The 17,066-nt window shown below is 41.2% G+C and overlaps 1 protein-coding gene and 1 long non-coding RNA gene across 3 annotated transcripts in view; both read left to right on the top strand.

The window, feature by feature from the left end:
- The window catches only part of LOC309859798, a 144,160-nt gene that overhangs the window by 62,699 nt on the left and 64,395 nt on the right, over positions 1–17,066 (top strand). The gene's annotated exons all lie outside the window — the stretch shown is intronic.
- Positions 2,324–9,276, top strand: LOC309859226 (renalase-like). Of its 2 annotated transcripts, XM_082719821.1 has the most exons (4): positions 2,324–2,474; positions 3,709–3,814; positions 4,469–4,611; positions 9,192–9,276. In XM_082719821.1, exons 1-3 carry the CDS (start codon positions 2,357–2,359, stop codon positions 4,539–4,541), a joined length of 297 nt encoding a protein of 98 aa, XP_082575947.1. In that variant the 5' UTR covers positions 2,324–2,356; the 3' UTR covers positions 4,542–4,611; positions 9,192–9,276. The 2 variants fall into 2 exon arrangements, with proteins under 2 accessions (XP_082575947.1, XP_082575948.1); XM_082719822.1 differs by lacking the exon at positions 4,469–4,611.

The following is a 17,066-nucleotide window of genomic DNA, read 5'->3' as shown; positions in this document are numbered from 1 at the left end:
TTCTGTATGAAACTGAGTGCTACTGCAAGTTTTCTGAGAATGGTAGTGACTGACCCAGAAGCTCAGTGGAAAACATAGATTAGGAAAGGGGAGAAAGTCATTATAATAATAATAATGAAATAATATTCATTATAATAATAAAAAGTCATTATAATAATCCAGTTAAGAAGTAATGACTGCTTGGGGGCACCTCTGCAGCTCAGTCTGTTAAGCGCCCCACTCTTGATTTCAGCTCAGGACACAATCTCAGGGTCGCGAAACTGAGCCTGGAGTAAACAAAAACAAAAAACAAAAAACAAAAAAAAAAAAAGAAGAAGAAGAAAGAAAGAAAGAGAGAAAGAGAGAAAGAAAGAAAAAGAAAAAAAGTAAAGCTTGAGTTTTCTGGTGTAGAATTGCATGGGATTGAATATAAGAGACAGAGAAGAAAAGGTCCAAAGGACCAGAGGACCAATAGTTAATAAGAGTGACAAAAGAGAAACTATTGAAGATGACCATGAGGTTTTAGGCCTGATTGTACAAGAAACGAGGAAGCAGGAGCTGTTTGAGAACAGACTCAAAACAATCCAGGAGACCTGCCCTGGTCTCATCCTTGAAATACTACATAAATTTGGGCAAATTCACTTTAACTTAGTGTCTATATTTACATTATGTAAAATGCTGTTGGCAGAGCGTGGTTGAACTAGATTACCTCAAATCTCCTTTCCAGACAGTTCTGAGATCTTTAGCATATGGTTGTGAAATCTCTTTAAAGCAGGGATTAACTTCTGTCTAGAATATCAGCTTTATTTTGTTTATAACAAATAAATTAATAGATTCATATGACTTTTATAAAACCTTGAAATTAATAGAAAAATGTAGATACATCTGTTTCCTCTCGAATTTCTCTAATACTGTGGTCATACTTGTCTTTGTGTATGTTTGTAAAACTGGGATTTTACTAGTTTTGTAGCCAGTTTTTCAACATTATAGAATGAGTAATTTTCTGTACATCCTTAAATATTTAAAGCCATATTTTCTTAGTAGGTTGTTTGGTTATAGCCGTCAATGTTTCTTTTTTTTTTTTTCTTTCAAGATTTTATTTATTTATTTGAGAGAGAGCATGCGAGGAGAGAGGTCGTGGGAGAAACAGACTCCCTGCTGAGCAGGGAGCCTGATGCAGGACTCCATTCCTGGACTCCGGGATCGTGACCTGAGTCAAAGGCAGTCACTTAACCAACTGAGCCACCCAGGTGCCCCTAGACATCAATGTTTCTAATAACATTGAGGTAAACACATTTTTATGTAAATTTTAATGTATAACTATATATTATTTCCCCCAGATAAATGTCTAGACCTGGTATGTTTCATTCAAAGAACAGAGTTTTAGGATTTTTGATAAATTATCAAACTCTACTCCGGTTTGCTATTATATTTTGTCCTGTGCATTTTGCAACACACAAGTTGTAAATAACTATGTATTTAGTGTTTTTCTGTTCAGCTCTATCTTTTATTTTTATGTCTTTTTACAGGCTGTAATTCTATATTTCAATCTATATTTTCTTTTCTTTTATCAGATATATGTATTGTTGGTCCACCACCAATTTGATGTATGGTAATTTCTTCACAAGGGGGCATAAAGTAAAACTTTTAATTTTTAAATTTTTTCATTATCTGGCTACTACTGTCAACTTTCGTAGCACTTCTCATAGCTATCCAGTTTCTCTAGTTTTGCAGGTAGTAATTTATCCACAATCTAGGGTAACTGAATTCTTTATTTTTTAACAGTTCACAGTTCTCATTGCTTTTTGTTGTTTCACTGAGAATGTCCAGGACAATATTGAAGAGAAACGAACCGGTCGTGTGTCCTTGACTTGCTCATCTTTATATACCTCAGAGCACGTGGAATGTGTTCTAAAATATGTACCGAAGAGGCGAGTGAGCTCAAGTTTTCTGGTGAACGGTCACCAATCTGACACGCAGACGTTACGGAACCCCTTTGACAGATGGAGAAACTGAGGCTCAGGGTTACAGGGCAGGCACAGAGCCGGAGCCAACCTGAAAAGGACAGCACCTGCACTCACGTGCTTCAGGAGGAGGTGAGCAGCGGCCTTCAGGGTCCCTCCCTCCGCCCTGCGGGACTGCGCGGTCACTCCCGCTGCGGCTCCGGCCTGGGGCGGCGCTGTCGCGCTCCATGCTGCATCCCTGTCCCCTCCACGAAACTCGGGAGCACCGGGGCGTGGCCCGCCCCGCCCCGCCCCGCTCGCCTCCCGTCTGCCCCCTGGAGGCCGGCGGGCGGCACTGCGCGCGGGCGGGGCGGGGCGGGCCTGGAGCGCGGAATCCGACAGCCGCGTGCGGCCTCGCCCCGAGACCCCCGGCAATGGCGCGGGTGCTCATCGCGGGCGCCGGGCTGACGGGAAGCCTGTGCGCAGCGCTGCTCAGGAAGGAGGCGCCCCCTCCAGTGCACCTCACGGTGTGGGAGGAGGCTGGGGACTCAGGTGGGTCGTGGGGTGGTCGAAACCGGGGAAAGGAAGCCTGCTGGCGGCCTACACCGGGAGGTCTGTGGGACGATCCGGTCACCGCGGCCACCACCTCCCGGCGGCAGCGTGCGCGGTGCTAGCCGGGTCACGTGACCGGAGCCTCCAGCTCCCCGGAGACGCCCGGGGGGGCGGAGTAGGCGGTGACCCCCGCGCCGGGCGGGGAGCAAGGGAGTGGGAGGAGCCCCGCGGGGCCGGGAGGGAGGAGCGGGAGGAGCCCGGCGGGGCGGGGAGGGAGGAGCGGGAGGAGCCCTGGGTAGGAAGAGGGGGCCACTGGGGGAGTAGGAAGATCCCCGCGCGGGGTCAGGAGCGTGAGGAGGGAGGACACCCGGGATGAGGAGTGGGGATTTGGGGCGGGAGGCGGGAGGAGCCCCGCGCGGGTGAGGGAGGAGGAAGGAGCCTAGGGTAGGAGGAGAAGGGGGATAGGGAGAGAGGGAGCCTCGGTCAGGGTCTAGGTTCCAGAAGAGCAGGAGGAGCCCAAGGCTGGGGAAGTGGGCGTGGCGGGGGGGGAGGGGAGCAGGAGAGGGAACCTTGGTAAGGGTCGGGGAAGAGCGGGAGGAGCACAGGTCTGGGGACCACGAGCGGGAGGAGTCCCGAGCGGGGTCAGGGAGGAGGAGCGGGAGGTGTGCCACCCCGAGGGCAGCCCAGGAGCTCTGGCGGTTTGCACAGCTTGGGCCTACCCCCTTGGCCAGTGCGCGGGTTTTTTTGTTTTTGTTGTTGTTGTTTTGGTTTTCATCTCGACCTGGCCTTGCTTTCCAGGCCATCTGCACTTGTCGAGGATCCCAAAGTGCCCTTGGACCAGGACTACCAGGATCTAGTTGACAGACTCCCTTTTTTTTTCTCACGAAACCTGTTTGCGGGAGTGAAAACATGCTCCCAGTGATTATTCTGACATGTCATGCGTTTTTTCGTTGGACGTTCTCCACGCACCCATTCCTGTTGTTTAAATGTGTGAATCCAGGGGCCAGGCACAGCGCTGAACACCGCTGTGTCCTCTTTAAAAATACTTCGCAGTGACCAAGTTGTCCTAAGGATGGTAGAGGACAAAGCCCAAAACTAAAACAGAAAAGCACAACAAAGTCCTCTTTTAATACAGCCCTAATCTCTTTGGCCCCCCCGGGGGTGCATAATTGAGGTGTTCATTGCAGAAGGGTCATTCTGATGCACTAAGATGTTTCTTGTGAATGAATCCAAGGGGGAAGAATGACGACAGCCAGGAGCCCTTATAATCCACAGAGTACGGTTGACTTGGGTGCTCAGTACATCACCTGCACGCCTCACTATGCCAAGCAACACCAAAGGTGAGTTAGTTGGCAGAAATCAATCTTCATGCCCATAGGATGTAAAAAGATAGAAATCATTAACAGAGCGACACCTTGCCCCGTGATATAGTGAAGATATTACAATAACGTCATTGATGGCATTAGCCTGAGTTAAGTGGGAAAGCCAGAGTCCCTTCCTCCCAAGGGTGGTCCTGGATACTGGAAGAGACGCTACATCCAGGGTTCAATTTAAATATGAGTTACTGTGCTGTGTTGGCAAAGAGGACAGCTAGTCCTGGGGGGACTGCATACCTTTCTATGTTCACTGTCTGTAATTTTGAGATATACAAGAAAATAGGCCTTCAGCTAATGTCAGCAAGATTTATAGATTCGCAAAACGTTTCTGTTCTTCACCTGGATGATGGTTTACTGATTTTTTAAGGAAACTCTGTGCCCCACGTGGGACTTGAACTCACCACCTCAAGACCAAGAGTCCCCTGCTCTATTGACTGAGCCATCCAGGTGCCCCTTGAATTGTTTTCTTAATGTAAAACATGCACTGAGTCAATCTTATGAAGATTTCTAGTTATTATGTAGAGTGATACTCTCTAAGAATTCTTGGAAGAGAATAGAGTATTTTTAAGCTAACTGATAGTGGTATTTAATTATATCATATATATTAATTTATTTCAGTTTTTATGATGACCTGTTAGCTCTTGGCATTTTGAAGCCTCTGACCTCTCCTATTGAAGGGATGGTGATGTAAGAAGGAGACTGTAACTTTGTGGCACCTCAAGGAGTTTCTTCAATTATTAAGCACTACTTGAAAGAATCAGGTGGGGATAGGAGTTTCTCTGCTTTCTTTTACTACTGGCATTTAAAGATAAAAGTCGTAAACATAATTAAATATTAATACTATAAAGAAAGTTATAAAATAGATGTTCTTCTCTTTACCAATAGCTGATTTTCTTTTATCCCTAATAATAGTTTTCAGTGTATGCGTCTAGAAAAAACTTTATTCATCTGTGTATTGATTTACATGGCTGCCTCTATTTATTTATTCATGTGTGTTTATATTTATTCTTTTTAAGTATACCAATGGGATTATTTTTCATAAACCAACACCTTGTTTGGTCTATTTGTAATAAATCAGCCCCCCCCCCCATTATCTATCTGTCTACCTCCTGTTGGTTCTGTTTCTCTGGAAAATCCTAATACATCATCATAAACTAAATCATATCTTAGGTCTATTTTCATAACAACAAATTCAGTATGCTTCATTTTTCTCAATGCCTGTTCAGTGTTATATGATTTCTTTATGAATAAATAAATTCATTGCTTATGTCAGGATTAGCTTTCTGGAAAATATTTAGGTTGTTGGTGGGGTGAGGGGTTGTTTTGGTTTTTGCTAATACAGGTATTGCTGCATTGTTTAAGTGTAACACACTTCTTTAGGCCTATCTGTAGGACCAGTTTCTAACAGGACAGTTGCTGTATCAAATGGTATTGTGAATTTTTAATTAAACTAGGTGGTTCCATCTGTTCCTCTTAAAGAATATCTCATCAGCAGTGAATGAGGAGGTGCCTGGGTGGCTCAGTCAGCATCCGACTCTTGGTTTTTGTCTCAGGTCACAATCTCAGGATGGTGGGATGGAGCCCCACTCTGAGCTCAGTGGGGAATCTGCTTGAGATTCTCTCCCTGTCCCTCTGCCCCTCCCACTCATGTTCTCTCTCTAAAACAAGTAAATAAATCTTTAAAAAAAATTTTAAAAAGCAGTGAATGAAAATTTCTCTCTCTGTGCATCTTGATATTATGGAGATTTTTAATTTTTGCTAGTGGGGCAGGTTAAAGCTGATGTCTTTTTGTGTTCTGATTTGTACTTCCATAGTTATGACTGAGTTTATGCATCTTTGTGTTTTTAGCGAGCTCTTTCCACCTTCTTTCTGTGAATTTCTTATTTATCTTTGTCCATTTTCTTATGGATTTTTTATGGAGTACCTATGTCCATCTCTTATAACCTTTGTCCATTTTCTATTAGGATTTTCATTTATTCTTTATGTATTTTATGCATGTTATGAAATGATCTTTTTTTAAAAAGTTGATAAGTGATCTTTGATGATAAACAATTTGGGTTTTTTTAATTTTTTAAAGATTTTATTTTTGTGGGGGAAGCAAGCGCATGTGCATGAGGCAGCAGGCAGAAGGAGAAACAGATTCCTCAGGTGAGCAGGGCGCCCGGCCCAGAACTTGATCCCAGGGCCCCGGGGAACATGACCTGAGCAGATGCTTCACTGACTGAGCCCCCCAGGCACCCAACAATTTGTTTTTTTAATTTTTTTTTAAGATTTAATTAATTTATTTATTTGACAGAGAGCACAAGCAGGCAGAGAGAGAGATAAAGAGAGAGGAAGCAGGCTCCCTGCTGAGCCGAGAGCCCAATGTGGGCCATGACCCACCCAAGCGCCCCAATTTGTTTTTTTTTTAACAGAAGTAAGTTTCTTGATGAATCATAAGTAAGTAAGGTGCCCAATTCAAGATCACTGATGAAAGGTGCTGAGACGTTTTCTTCTATAAACTGTTTCTAGAATAATTATTATTATTTTTTTCTAGAATAATTATTGTTTTGATTTTCTTCATCAAGTTTTACTTGTTGGGAACCCCAAGAATCCCTGATAGCAGGCAAGGGAGGGGTCGGTTAGATTCAATATCATACAACATGGGGACATAGTAGATGTCATTCTGGTTAGACAGCTTCTTATAATATATAATATATAATATATAATGTAAAATATATAATATATAATTATAATTATATAGTATTATATTATATTAATTACATATTTAATATATTTTATAGATATAATTATATATAAATATCTAATATATTTTATATATGATTTGGTTATTAACATATAACTATATATAATATATAATATATGTATATGTATTATATACACAAATATATATAATAGGATATTATTATATATAATAGGATATATTTGTATGTATATGATTTATTATAAAGAATTGGCTCTTGATTAGGGAGATTGGCAGGTGTCACGATCTGCAGGATGAACTGGCAAATCCCAATACAAGGGGTAGAAAAACTCCCAACAACTCCTTCTCCCAGTCTGAAGGCTCTCAGTCAGGAAGATTCTTTCATTTTGGGGAGGGTCAGTCTTTTTGTTTCACACGTGCCAATGACTGGATGAGAGCCATGGGTATTAAGTAGGGAGGGTAATCTGCCTTACTCATTCTACCAATTTAAACGTTAATCTCATCCAAAATCATTGTCAAAGACAGAGCCAGAATAATATTTGACCAAATATCTTGGGGGGGACTCCATGACCCAGTCAAGCTAGTGCATAAAATTAACCCTTACAGAATGTGATAGCATTGGATTTTTGTAGAATGTCACCGTCAGCTTCATCTCTTGCCACCATATAACTTTTTAAAAAATCTCATTTCCATCGTGATTTGACCCAATTTGGATGTTCCTATTTACTGAAATCCTCAAGTACTTACCAGCTGTATTATATGTCCTATCCATCCGTCCACGCACGTACACATCCCTTCAGTAAACACTTACTGAGTACTTCCTATATGCCAGATGCTGTGTTAGGTGCTAAGGATACAAAAACCAAAGTCCTTGCCCTCTTACATCTGTTGTTCTTCTGGCAGAGGAACAGTTCTTGAATACACAGTACCTACATCCTTCTCTTGGTAGGTGTTTGGGAGAATATATATTTTATCTTCTAATTTTGCTTTGGAAGCTCTTGGGAAAAGAGGTCATATTTAATTATTTGTGGCTCACATAGAGTTTAACCTATCCTGTACATGGCTTGGGTCTCAGAACATACCCTTGTACCAGGTGCCGCCGGTGCTGCCGGCCTGGGGTCCACAATTAAGAGAACCACAGACATACACCTTGCAGAATACTTTGGGATGCATATCCAGGGCATCCGGCTGGGTATGGAGAATTTCTAGGTCCATGGACTTCAGTTCCCTGAAGCACACATGCCTGCTTACCACTGCCCGTAACCGTGCACCGCTCTTTCCCACGGCACCGTAAATAAATAGAACCGAGTGAAGGGGAACAGTTCAGGCCGGCCTGGAGCTGGCGGGTGGGAGTTGAAGGGGCCTCGGGGCAAGCAGGCAGGTTGGAGTCTGTTTACTAGCTCTTGCTCCAGTGTATGAACAGAACGAAGCTAATTGCCTCAAAGAGACGGACGCCTGGGCCTAGTTAGCACCTTGTTCCTTCTAATATATTTGCATTTGATTTAAAAACTGAATGTTCACAGTGTTGCCGCGGGATTCCAGGGACAGTGAAAGCATCTGAGGTCTAGAGACGTGACATCGAGGAAATGAGTGGTTTTGGATGGATAAGACATACCTGATACAGGCAGATATTTTGAATCAATGTCAGAAGGACCGTGGAGGGACCTTCTAGGGGAGGAGGATGGAGTCGCCTCAGGAAGGAAGCTTCAGGGCCAGGCGGACATAAGCCGGATGTTGCATGGCTGGGATGCTGTGGTGTCCCCTGGAAATGATGAACGAGATCTTCCAGCGTGCTTTTGTGTCTTGTTCTTTCTTCATTTCTTGCTTTTCTGTTCCTGAGACTGCATACAAGCAGATTTGTAAAAACAAATCCAAGTTTTCTGGTAATTGAGATGTGAGTAAGTGCTTGGTCTCACAGAGACTTAGCGATCCAGGGATATTTTCTTATCTTTTGGTTTATGGTTCCTGATTCATTCTCTTCAACTGGTACTTAGGAAATTGCAGTATGTGGCGAGTACTCTACTGTGTATGAGATACGGTCTTCACAGACACAGACACAGAGCAGACATGATTCCTTCCCTGGGGGCTCACAGGTTAATAGGGAAGAAAATATTAGTCAAATAACTACTCAGTTAATTATCAAAATACCTTGGTGATAAAGAGGAAAAATGCGATGAGAGGACATTCTCAACTGTATTTCTCTTCATTCTAATTTTTTTTAAAGATTTTATTTATTTGACAGAAATCACAAGTAGGCAGAGAGGCAGGCAGAGAGAGGGGGAGGAAGGCTCCCCGCCAACCAGAGAGCCCGATGTGGTGCTCGATCCTAGGACCCTGGGATCATGACCTGAGCCAAAGGAAGAGGCTTTAACCCACTGAGCCACCCAGGTGCCCCCTCATTCCAATTTTTAATAAAGGTAAATTGATCCACTAACGAGAGCTTGGATCTCGTTCACAGACACCTTTTTCAGGTTTAAGAGGGAAAGAGAGGAATTCCGACTTAATGGGGAAGTGAGCCCCGAGAAGGGCACCTTCACTGTTCAGTTCCCCTGAATGGATCCAGTCTGTAACTCCTCTCTCTCTGCCTGTTCATACTGGAAACCCTGAGGATGTGAACATGACCTTGCTTTTGGACAGGTGCTGATGTCTGCTTCAGACACCGTGTGACTCAGGTCAACCTGCGGAATGACAAGTGGGAAGTCTCCAAGGAAACAGGTCCCCCTAAAACTAACCCCTAAACCTCTCAAGTTTTCCTGTCATTTTGCTTCTATTTTAAAGGCCTCAACCCATAGTTAAGCCCTCTTAACTGTACAATAGAATTCAGTGCAACTGAGAATGTACAAAACCTCAGAAAAGAAAAAAAAATCAGATTTCACATGGGGAACAAAGTGTTTTATTATTTCTTTCAAGTTCTGCCCCCTTTACACTTTTCTGGATGCATCTCTCAAGGCAGGCATTGCAAGAGATTTTGAGGAGAGATAAATGGTGATCAAACACAAGCATGGCAGAAATGCCTTTTCTGAGGGTTAATGAGGTCACATTGTTTGTCATATTTTTTGAAGTCTTAGAATACTTGTGGATTTTTATTCTGATGACAAAGTGCAGCTGTTTTTAGTCAACTCTTTTAAATAAATTTCTTTCGTAGTGCATCCATTTCAGAATCAGCCAACTGGGCCCCCAGTGAACCTTCCCCTGTGTGAATGCCAGACACTTCCATTATTTGTGGGAGTTAATCTCCAGGTTAATCTCCAAAGATAGATTTTTTTGGAATCACATATAAGTAAATAAAAATCCCCATCTGGATCTCTGCATCTGAGACTTGTTTTGAATTCATATATAAATTCTTTATTTCCACACAATTGTGCTATGTTAACCATCTCTGAACATAAATTACACTTTTCCACTGCTGAAATTCTCAAGTGACTCAATGAGTATTTCATTCTTTTCTCCTCCAGGGTCCCCTGGGGACCCTAGATTTGGAAGGAGTTCACTTATAAAACTGTCATCATTCACACCATCTTTCCCCCTGCCTTTTATTTTTATTTTTACTGAAATATACATATAGAAAAATCCATGTGTATTAAGTACACATCTTGGTCAATTCTGGCAAACTGAACATACACCCATATAACCAGTGTCCCTCCCAAGAAACAAGACACACCAGTGCCCTGAGAAGCCCCCACTCACACTCCTGTCCCATCAATGCTTCTCCCATCCCCCAGTAGCTATCTGCCTAACTTCTAGCAGCATAGACTTTTTCTTGTCTGTTTCTGTGCTTTATTTACATGAAATCAAACAGTACATGTGCTTAAGTGTTTAGCATATTTCTCTTTCCATTTTTTGTAAGTTATCTTATTGATACATGTAGTTAAAAATGTTTCTTTTTTTTAAGATTTTATTTATTTATTCATAAGAGACAGGGAAAAAGAGGGAGAAGAAGTCTCCCTAAGGAGCAGGGAGCCTGATATGGGGCTTGATCCCAGGACCTCAGGATCATGACCTGAACCGAAAGCAGATGCCAAATCTACTGAGCCATCCAGGCACCCAAAAATTGTTTCTTCTTACTGCTGTGTAGTATTACACTGTAGGGACCTAGCACATTTTATCCATTTCCGTTGATGGATATCTGGGCAGTTTTCTTGTTGATGCTTCTACAGATAGTGCTCGCTCCTGTGAGCATTTTTCTGGATTTCCCTTGGTGAGCAATTTGTATACATCTCTCTTGTATCTATATACATAGGAGATCATCAACGTATTTTATGTTTTCAATTTTTTTTAAGATTTTTTATTTATTTATACAACAGACAGAGATCACAAGTAGGCAGAGAAGCAGGCCGAGAGAGAGGAAGGGAAGCAGGCTCCGTATAGAGCAGAGAGCACGATGCGGGGCTAGATCCCAGAACCCTGGGATCATGGCCTGAGCTGAAGGCAGAGGCTTTAACCCACTGAGCCACCCAGGTGCCCCTTTATGTTTTCAATTTTATTGATGAAACACTTACATCACTGACAATGTCTGATCCACATAAATCAACCAGAGTGACTCTGTTGAGTTGATATAATTTTTTTTCCCTAAATCATAGAAACTCAGCATTTTAGTTAGCCAGGCTTCCCTCTTGGTTTCAGTCAAGCTCATTTCATTTCCACCCTGTGCACTGTCTGCCTCTTGCCCTGTAGACCTACTCGTGCTCACTGTACTCATGCTTACTCCTCCCTCTTTGCTTGTACTTCTTAGTCATCATACTTCTAGTGATAAGTAACAACAGCAACTGTGTATTGAGCACTAACCGTGTGAAAAAAGTTATATTTTTTACTTTATTTTATTTGACCCTTACATTATTTTCATGTTATGCAAATATTAGTGTCCCAATTGATCAGTAACTTTAAAATTATGATTATTATGATACAAATCTACAAAACAAGGACCGAGAACAATGTAGTTAACCTTCATGGACTCAACCCTCAGATTTAATTTATGTAGAAAGTCTGACATTTTTGCTTCAATTTTTTCCTGTCCCCAAGCTTTAGAATGAGACAACTTGCTCAAGTCACGCTACCATTAAGGGAAAGAGCTGATATTAGAGCCCAGAAGATATAAGACTCTTCATTAGTGTCCCTGTAAATTCTATCCTCCCGCTCATACTTGGTATTATTTCAAGGTCATACCTCCTTCAGATGGCTCTTCCTTGAATGACTCCATCCTGTTTTAGCTTTACTTTTTCCAAGAATACCAGCCAGTGTTTATTCATTTAGCCAACAAATATTTACAAACTTTTTTAGGTACCAGGAATGCTAGTTAGAATCTTTCCATGTCTCTTGTAATTCTTATTACAGCCTGTGGGGGAGCTACTTACTACAGCCTGTGGGGAGTTCAGCTGACCCAAGGGGAAACCACAGTTTAGAGCCTAAATCCCTTTTTAGTGCTCTAGATCTAGGAGTCCCCCAAGCCAGCACCCATCTCAAGTGCATCTGCTTCTAAAACCAATGCTTTTTTTTTTTAAGATTTTATTTATTTATTTGACACAGAGACAGATCACAAGTAGGCAGAGAGGAAGGCAGAGAGGGGGAAGCAGGCTCCCTGCTGAGCAGAGAGCTGGATGCGGGTTCCATCCCAGGACCTTGGGATCATGACCTGAGCTGAAGGCAGAGGCTTTAACCCACTGAGCCACCCAGGCACCCTAAAACCAATGCTTTCAATAACCTCTAAAATGTTCCTTGGAGAAGGAATGTTACTTTTTATTTTTTTGGTAATGGTAGTCAGTATGCAATGCCAGCTGGGTGTGAGTCCCTCTCCCCAGTGTGTTCCATCTCCCGTTACACAAATGGCAATGTCCACATCCAGAGGGGTGTGTGATGGGCACTGGGTCGAGGGCTACTTTGGGAAGCCAGGGCTGGATCCCATCTTCACCACACCCAGTGCAGGGCTGCTTCTCTGTGACATGACGTGCAGGTCTCCAGGCAGGAGGGGGCAAGTATGTGAACAGGTCCATCCAACAAAATCAAACCTCTGGTTAACTCTCTGATAAAAACTTTTTCTTCAAGCCCACATCCAGTGACCTCATCATCCCATGTGAACCTGTTCTCAGTCTTCACCCTCCTTCCTTCAGAGCCTCCTTCTGAGGCACCTCTTCCCCTGGCCACTCGGCACCTCAACTCTCCTTGCTTTCTCTCTAACTGCAATCACACTCTCTCTCCTTCCTAAGTGACTCTTCCCCTTCCTCCTAAAATACAGCCAATACTCAAGGCTTTGCCTTGAACTCTCTTCTTTTTGTGTTCTCTCTCTGTCAGCGATCTCATTTACCCCAGGACTTCCTGTGTAGAAGACCCCAAATCCTTTTATTTTTAGCCCTGATTTCTCCTTTGTGATTTCTTTATTTCCTTTTTATTTTTAATTATTTTTTTATTTTTTATTATGTTATGTTAGATTTAGACCCAGGGCTGGAGCTGCCTGTGGAGTTCAACTCGTGCCAAGCAAATTTTGGCATTTGCTTTCCACCCCACACCTGTTCCTCCCTTTCATCCCACTGGTTGGCTATTCTCTCTGTCGTGACCCCATGCCTCATTGACCTCTTGCCTGTGCTTTTATAAGGGCTCTTCCTGTTCCTCATTTCTACTTAAACCCAGCCTGGTAACTGAAACCAAAGTCCTTTTCTTAAGGGCACCACGGGTCATTTCAGTCTCCCATCCAAATAAATTTTGAGGTCTCCCTGGTGCCCACCAACTAAAATTGACCCGTCTGTGTCCCCTTTTTATCTAATTTCAACTGATCTTTCAAATCAAATTAATCTTTTTTTTTTCTCCTGATGTGTCTACACTTTCCCTTTTCTGAATCTTTTCCTAATGCTTTTTCTTTCTTTTAAACCAGGGATGATGGACAGTAGGGGATAAGTCCCATCAAAGGGAATCCACTTCAAATGGGGAATGGGACCCACATTTTATACTTGGCAAGAATAAGAGGGTTGATTAGGGACTTTAACTTACAAAGTGTAACTGAAAATTATGTTATAAACATAAGTTTATTTTCCTTATAATTAATAAGACTTAGGTTATAAATGAAATTATGTGCTAATTCTTGGAAAGTACAAAGAGCAATTATTGATCATGTTTTGGCATGATTTTCTGGCAACTGTAAAATAAAGTGACTCAATCACATTGATTTTGACTTTTGCAACACAAATATAAATGATTTTTAAAAAATTTTGGAAACTTAGTTTTATTTAGAGCACCTTTTAAATTAACTTGATTTTACAAGCACCACGTCAGTCCTTTAATTACTTGGGTTCTCTGTACTAGATCCTCATTTATGAGTGTCTTTGCATGGAATTTGAGTGGTTCTTCCCTGTCTCTTCTTTCATCGAACTGTATGCACCTGTGCAGAGTTTCCAATATCTACATTTAGCACTAGGTTACTGTTGATGTTGTAATCATTAAACAATTTGCAAGACTTCCTTTGATGACCTGACACTTTTCCCTTAGGTCTTCTATGGTGTTTACCATGGTTTGAGTGTTTGAGTACGTATCTGTTCTACCAGGTTTTCAGTTTCTTGCAAGGCAAGAATAGTGCTTTGTTCTTTTCTGTACCTTTGTCAGAATCCATGGAAATGTCTTATACATAGTAAAAATTTAAGAAGTATTTGTTGAATTCTGTTTTCTATTGGTTCCCCAGTAGAACCAAGCTTTGCCTTTTGCTAGATCTCATCATTGGACACAATGCCATCTAGTTTATGGAAAAATGGGCCATTTTTTTTTCTATAAATGTACTGTACTAATGAGGAGTTCCATTCCAAATCAAGGAGTCAACTTCAGATATACCAATAGTGATATAGCCAATAGTGCTTCATAAAAGAGAGAATAACTAAAATCTTCTATGATAGCAAGTAAAACGTGTATTCCAAATCTTGTAAAATATTTATTGGTACATGATGTGTAATGGTTATTTGTGCTAAAATATATACATAAAATGAAAAGATATAAATTAGGCTATTTAACCTAAGTGTAAAAGTTGTTACAAAAATCAGTTAAGATTCTAATTGACAATATTCTCTTCTCTGTCCTAAACTTAGAAGGGACTTTGGAAGATGATTTTAATAATCCAATTCTTTCTGGGACCCCTGGGTGGCTCAGTTGGTTAAGGGTCTGCCTTCAGCTCAGATCATGATCCTAAAGTCCTGGAATTGAGCCCTGCATCAGAGTGGGGAGATGTCCCTGCTCAGCAGGGAGCCTGATTCTCCCTCTTCCACTCCCCCATCCTTGTGCTCTCTCTCTCTCTTTCTGCCAAATAAATAAATAAAATCCTTTTCTTAAAAGATTTAAAAATATTTTAATATAATAATTTTTAATAATAAAATATATTTTTATTTAAAAATAACTATATTCTTTTAAAAAAATTTTACTCAAGGAGTAGAAGTGTGTACCTTTGGCTCAGGTCATGATCTCAGGGTCCTGGGATCAAGTCTCATGTTGAGCTCCCAGGTTCGCAGGGAGTCTGCCTCTCCCTCTGCCCCTAGCACCTGCTTGTGTTCTCTCTCTCTCTCACTCTCTCAAATAAATAAAATATTTTAAAATTAATTAATTAATTAATTAAAATTTTTCAAAAACCTCACTGGAGTATGCCTTAAGCAGATTACTTTACTCCTAAGTAAGTAGAGATTGAGTTTGGGAGAAGCTGACAATTCTGTCAACTTTAGATTTGCCTCATCTTATTTCAGGGGTCATGCAGTACCTCTTTGAGGACAAGATAATAATTTTGTTTCTACCACTAAGAGCTGAGCTAACATTTTACCCAGTCACCCCTTTCTTACTCAACTTAAAGCCGTTCAGTTGGAGAACAAATAAATACTACATAAGAGCAAAAAGTAGTCATGGCATTCTCCTTGATATTTAGTAATGAGAATACTTCACATACCATTGGAAAGCCATTCAAACTATTACCAGGTCAGTGGAAGGGACATTCTTCTTCTGGGCAGAAGACAATGCCCAGACTTAGCATGTACTGTTATATCAAAATCAATGAATGAATAAAGGTGGCAAAAATCCAAGAGTGGTAGGAAATACGTGGCTGTGATTGAGAAGCATTGTGATCTATGAAGTGGGTTGAGGCAGTGACCACCAACATTGCTAACATCTAACTAGGAAAAAAAAAAAAAAAGAATTGCCTCCATAACTTGAACAACCTTGCTCTCTCTTACAAAGCTTTTATTCATAAGTAGCAATGTAGTGTACCTGGCTTAATGTGGGTTTTTTCCAAATGTTCTGATGAATATACTCTGGGGTCAAATTAAAATAGATAATGTAAGCAAAAATGAGCTTTTATACCATTTTTTATACTTCCCTTTCTTTTCAGTACCTGAATCTATCCTTCTGGCTCGGAGTTTCTCTTTGTTGCCCTAGCAATGCCTATTAACTTGGAGGCTCCTTAATAAAGAAGGCTGCCTTGTGATGTATTTTTCGATGCCCCCATGTACTTGTGACAGCTGAAATCAGATGCTGTTCTCTGTTCCTCTCCAGTCGTAACATGCTATTTCCTAACCTTTAGCTGGGTCAGGTATTAGGACCCATGACTTCAGGACCATTTATCAAGAAACAGTTGTTCAGTTCAACTCCTATGAAATAATACTTCATTCAGACTTCTTTGGTCTTACCATGAAACTTTTTTTTTAAATTTTTTATTTTTTATAAACATATATTTTTATCCCCAGGGGTACAGGTCTGTGAATCGCCAGGTTTACACACTTCCCCAGCAAATTCTCATTTGAAACAGTTTATTAGAGAGCAAAGCAACATCCATTTCTGGAATCCGTATGTTATCGTATTAGGCTTCTTGGATGACCCTGCCTTGGTGGACTCACTCAAGGCACCCCTGTGGACTCACCCATTCATTTATTTTGTCATCAGCACATTCTTATTAAAAGAAAACTTTCACTACACATGGCATTATATTCATCCAGAATGAATGCCATCATTTGTGAGAAAAAGTATAAATTCTCAGTTATCCAAAGGCTAAAGGATAATTATTATTTACATACCATCACTATGAGAATTATTAAAGGATGTACTTAAGCAGGAAGAAAAGCAAGACCAAAGGAAAAAAATAAGACATACAGGAAGCAATAGTGAGCATGGAGTTTCATCAATGGATTTGTACATGTAATTAACTATCACCTGCAAACAAATAGCTATTTTTTCATATTTTTAAAAACATTAAACCAAGATACTAGACAGCACCAAGGAGATTGTATGTGCATATGTTCAATGGGTGATTAAATTTGTGATTCCAGAAAAAAATAACTGGATAAAATTATAGCTTCTAAACTGGCAGAGGGGGTCACCTTGATGGCTCAGTTGGTTAAGTGACTGCCTTCAGCTCAGGTCATGATCCTGGAGTCCAGGGATCAAGTCCTGCACTGGGCTCCCAGCTCCAAGGGGGGTCTGCTTCTCCCTCTGACTTCTCCTCACTCATGCTCTCTCGCTGTCTCTCAAATAAATAAATAAATAAATATTTAAACTGGAAGAGGA

The sequence above is a fragment of the Mustela nivalis genome (genome assembly GCF_964662115.1).
Source record: "Mustela nivalis genome assembly, chromosome: 2".
In the NCBI taxonomy this organism is placed as follows: Eukaryota; Metazoa; Chordata; class Mammalia; order Carnivora; family Mustelidae; genus Mustela; species Mustela nivalis.
The sequence above is the reverse complement of the archived record's forward strand: the minus strand, read 5'-3'. Positions and strand labels throughout refer to the sequence as shown.

Excerpts from the sequence above, each read along its gene's own strand:
- LOC309859226 (XM_082719821.1), top strand. The coding sequence starts at position 2,357 with ATGGCGCGGGTGCTCATCGCGGGCGCCGGGCTGACGGGAAGCCTGTGC. Across the intron at positions 2,475-3,708 it reads GGAGGAGGCTGGGGACTCAG|GGGGAAGAATGACGACAGCC; the intron begins GTGGGTCGTGGG and ends AATGAATCCAAG. Across the intron at positions 3,815-4,468 it reads TATGCCAAGCAACACCAAAG|TTTTTATGATGACCTGTTAG; the intron begins GTGAGTTAGTTG and ends AATTTATTTCAG.